Genomic DNA, 3,761 nt, shown 5'->3' with positions numbered 1-3,761 from the left:
AAGCTTCCCAGTCCTCCATTTTCCCACTTATCTTTGCTGTGTTATACTTTTTCTCTTTTAACTTTATATATTTCTTTACTTCCCTCGTCAGTCACGGCCGCCCATGTCTCCTCCTGGGATCTTTCTTCCTTTTTGGAATGAACTGGTCCTGCATCTTCTGCATTATACACAGAAATATCTGCCATTGTTCCTCCACTGTCATATTGCAGCACTGACAAAAGAACTCGAAGACCTCAGGCTCATCCGAGAAAACGAGATCTTTCTGGACAAGACCTTCAGCGATGGTCTCAAATTGCAGATTGAAGCTTATTGTATTATGGTCACTACTTCCCAATGGCTCCTTCACTTCGAGGTCTCTGACCAATTCTGGTTCGTTGCACAATACCAGATCCAGAATTGCCTTCTCCCTGGTCGGCTCCAGCACCAGCTGCTCTAAGAATCCATTTCTGAGGCACTCCACAAAGTCTCTTTCTTGTGGCCCAATACCATCCTGATTCTCCCAGTCTACCTGCATGTAAAAAACCCCATAACAACTGTAGTGACATCTTTGCGACAGGCCAATTTCAGCTCCTGATATAACTTACATCCGACATCCAGACTACTGTTTGGGGGCCTGCAGATGACTCCCAAGAGGGTCTTTTTACCCTTAGTATTTCTCAGCTCTATCCACACTGACTCTATATCCCCTGATTCTAGGTCCCCCCACGCAAGGGATTGAATATCATCCCTTACCAACATGGCCACCCCACCCCCTCTGCCCGTCAGTCTGTCCTTGTGATAGCATGTGTAGCCTTGAATATTCATTTCCCAGGCCCTGTCCACTTGAAGCCACTTGATTTTATGATTCAATTCAGATTTTTTAACCAAAAACTTCTGCAAGTTTTCACAAACTGAAGAAATGCAAGTCCTTAGCTGATCTGAACGATCTCCATTCCTAGGATTGCACATATTCTTAATCCCAATCAGATATCCTCTCAAATTAACCCAAAAGCTTTTGAATTAAATTTAAAACAAAAACTTGATTCATCGTAGATTCTGTTGCAGCTTACTCCCACAGCATAAACAAACTCCCATTGACACTCCAAGAGGCCTTGCAGTCGCCTGCAGTTCTGGCTGCGTGGGCCCTCAGTGTCTCCCGAGAGGGGAGTGTCAGGGATTTTCACGTTGTTAACTCTTACCTATCATTCAGTGGTTAGAAGAGTCCGTTCACTTCTTCTGTTTCTGGGTCCAAGTCAATGTCATAAAAGCAGGGTCTGGTTGGCAATCCTGGCATGGTGCTCATCTATATCACACACACACAGACTGGGTTAGTACATCATTCGGTACAAATACATGATTATCCCTCTGGGTCGTGATGGAAGATTCTGACATAGTGTTTATATCACCGGACTGGCTATCCAGAAGCCCAGGCTAATAATTCAGGGACACACCAATTCCACTCCAATAAAAATTAATACACTTACTGACCCTAAAACTCCATATGGTTCATTAATGTCCTGTAGGGAAGGTCTCCTTATCTGGTCTACATTTGCTCCAGACCCACGGGAATGTAGCTGACTCTGAAATGACCTCAGTTCAGGGGCAATTAGAGACAGACAACCAATGGACACCCACATTCAATGAGAGAGTAAATAAAAAGACTGTATATACCATGGATAGTTCATCAGCAAGATGGTGTTTCCTCACACTTTCCCATCAGCCATGGAATCACTCAGGACAGCTAACAAAGTCAGGTATTTTAATATGTCACCCTGCTTCTCTTCCTTCCCAATTCAGCTGGTTTCATTTCTCCCTGAAACGTTTGAGCAGTTAATTATCACAGAGTGGATTGCTATAGCCATTTCAGGGGGCTGAGAATCAATCACATCGCTGCGGGTGGACTAGGGGAAGGACGGCAGATTTCCTTCCCAAAAGGCTACCAGTGAATCAGATGGGTTCAAATGATGATGTTTCTAACAGTCACCATCAATTCAATTTTGGATTTGTTAACTGAATCTAAATTCCACCAGCTACCATGGTGAGATTTGAACCCTCGTTTGCAAGATATTAACCTGACCCTCTGGGGAGTTTACCAGTCCAGTGTCATTACCATTAAACCACCATCTCTCCAAAGCTAGGACAGTTCTCACCTCAGTATAATAAAATACAACATGGAAAAAAAACTCCAACATAGACCCCACACTTTGTAACATTGCCCTCAGCTGTGGAGCAGCATTTCAGTGGGTATCTTACATGTTTGGTTACCTTGGAGATGGTAGGGAGGGGGGCAGGTGTGTGTGTGTGAGGAAGTGGTTTTGATTAAGTCATTGAACAGCACTCGCTATTTAATATACACATCTTTCACAACAAGGAGTCCATTACACAATTCGCTTTGTCCTTGTCTGATGAAAAACTACGAGGTACAAAGACAGTTTGGATCAGCAGATCTGATGTCACTGGCTTCAGGCTGGAATGAACAGGGAAACTCGTGTTGATTATGTATATCCAAGTTTAAGCGACACCTCAACTCTTGAGCAGAAAGCGTGACTTTGCCAATCAACCACAGGTAAAAAGACACCCAGCCTCTCAATGATTTGTGTGGAATATATCATTGTGCAGGCAACTGGGTTTCCTCGCTTCCCTGAGCTTCAACAATGCCCAATGTGTCACCCCGAGCAATGGAATTAACAAACCTTTCAGCATCTCTGCTGCAGCCATTACCTGTCTGTCTGTCTCAGTGAAACAGGAGTCTCAAACAGTAACACTGATATTGTAACTTAATCTCATGTTTCATGCCATTTAATTTGCAGCTCTTTCCAAGCCCACCCTCTCTATCCGCCCCATGGGACTGTGTGGTGTTAGGCCAATTAACAGGTTTATCTTCTGATTTCTTTGTGCGTTAGCTGCAGAAGATAGCAGCAGTGTACAGCTTTCAATGCTAGCTTTCAGGCCGTTCCAGTCAGCTCATTCTTGAGAGCTGCTGCTTTCAGTTATTAAAAAAATAACTCAACACATTGCATTTATGCAACGTCTCTAAACGTAAGCTGTTAGGAATGCCTCTTGATCCATCATTCTACCCAGCACCACCACCAATGCCCAGGTGTGAGTTACTGTGGGCCAGCTCAAATTTGCAACCACCCATTGAAATGCACAGAGTCAAACAAAGGAGCACAGTGACTCTGTCAGAGTCAGTGATGCCCAAAGGTACCACCAGAGGGAGTGACCTTGACAAGCAAACAGACAAGGAGCTGGGGATCAGAGCGTGGCTCTTTCTGAAAGGCAGCATAGATCCAAGGATGGACAATGTAGATGGACAAAAGGACATGGATACTTATGTCAATAAGTCGCTGAAGGCCAACAGCTAGTTGCAGCAAGCTGCTAGGAAGGGAAATGGAATGTTAAACTTCATTGCAATAGGATAGGAGTACAGGAGCAGTGAAATCCTGCTTAAATTGTACAGGAGAAAGTGAGGACTGCAGATGCTGGAGATCAGAGCTGAAAATGTGTTGCTGGAAAAGCGCAGGACAGGCAGCATCCAAGGAGCAGGAGAATTGACATTTCGGGCATGAGCCCTTCTTCAGGAATGAGGAAAGTGTGCCAAGCAGGCTAAGATAAAAGGTAGGGAAGAGGGACTTGGGGGAGGGGCGTTGGAAATGCGATAGGTGGAAGGAGGTTAAGGTGAGGGTGATAGGCCGGAGTGAGGGTGGGGGCAGAGAGGTCAGGAAGAAGATTGCAGGTTAGGAAGGTGGTGCTGAGTTCGAGGGTTGGGACTGAGACAAGGT

At 45.0% G+C, this 3,761-nt stretch overlaps 1 protein-coding gene across 2 annotated transcripts in view; it reads right to left on the bottom strand.

Moving 5' to 3' along the window:
• The window catches only part of mthfd1b (methylenetetrahydrofolate dehydrogenase (NADP+ dependent) 1b), a 96,984-nt gene that overhangs the window by 4,250 nt on the left and 88,973 nt on the right, over window positions 1–3,761 (bottom strand). For both annotated transcript variants that reach the window (XM_043696891.1, XM_043696890.1), the window contains exon 27: window positions 1,179–1,282. In XM_043696891.1, coding sequence (XP_043552826.1) covers window positions 1,193–1,282 — 90 coding nt within the window. In that variant the 3' untranslated portion in view covers window positions 1,179–1,192. The remainder of the gene's footprint in view (window positions 1–1,178; window positions 1,283–3,761) is intronic.

The sequence above is a fragment of the Chiloscyllium plagiosum genome, chromosome 10, assembly GCF_004010195.1.
Source record: "Chiloscyllium plagiosum isolate BGI_BamShark_2017 chromosome 10, ASM401019v2, whole genome shotgun sequence".
Classification (NCBI taxonomy): Eukaryota; Metazoa; Chordata; class Chondrichthyes; order Orectolobiformes; family Hemiscylliidae; genus Chiloscyllium; species Chiloscyllium plagiosum.
Note: the sequence above shows the minus strand (reverse complement) of the source record. Positions and strands in the feature narration are given on the sequence as shown.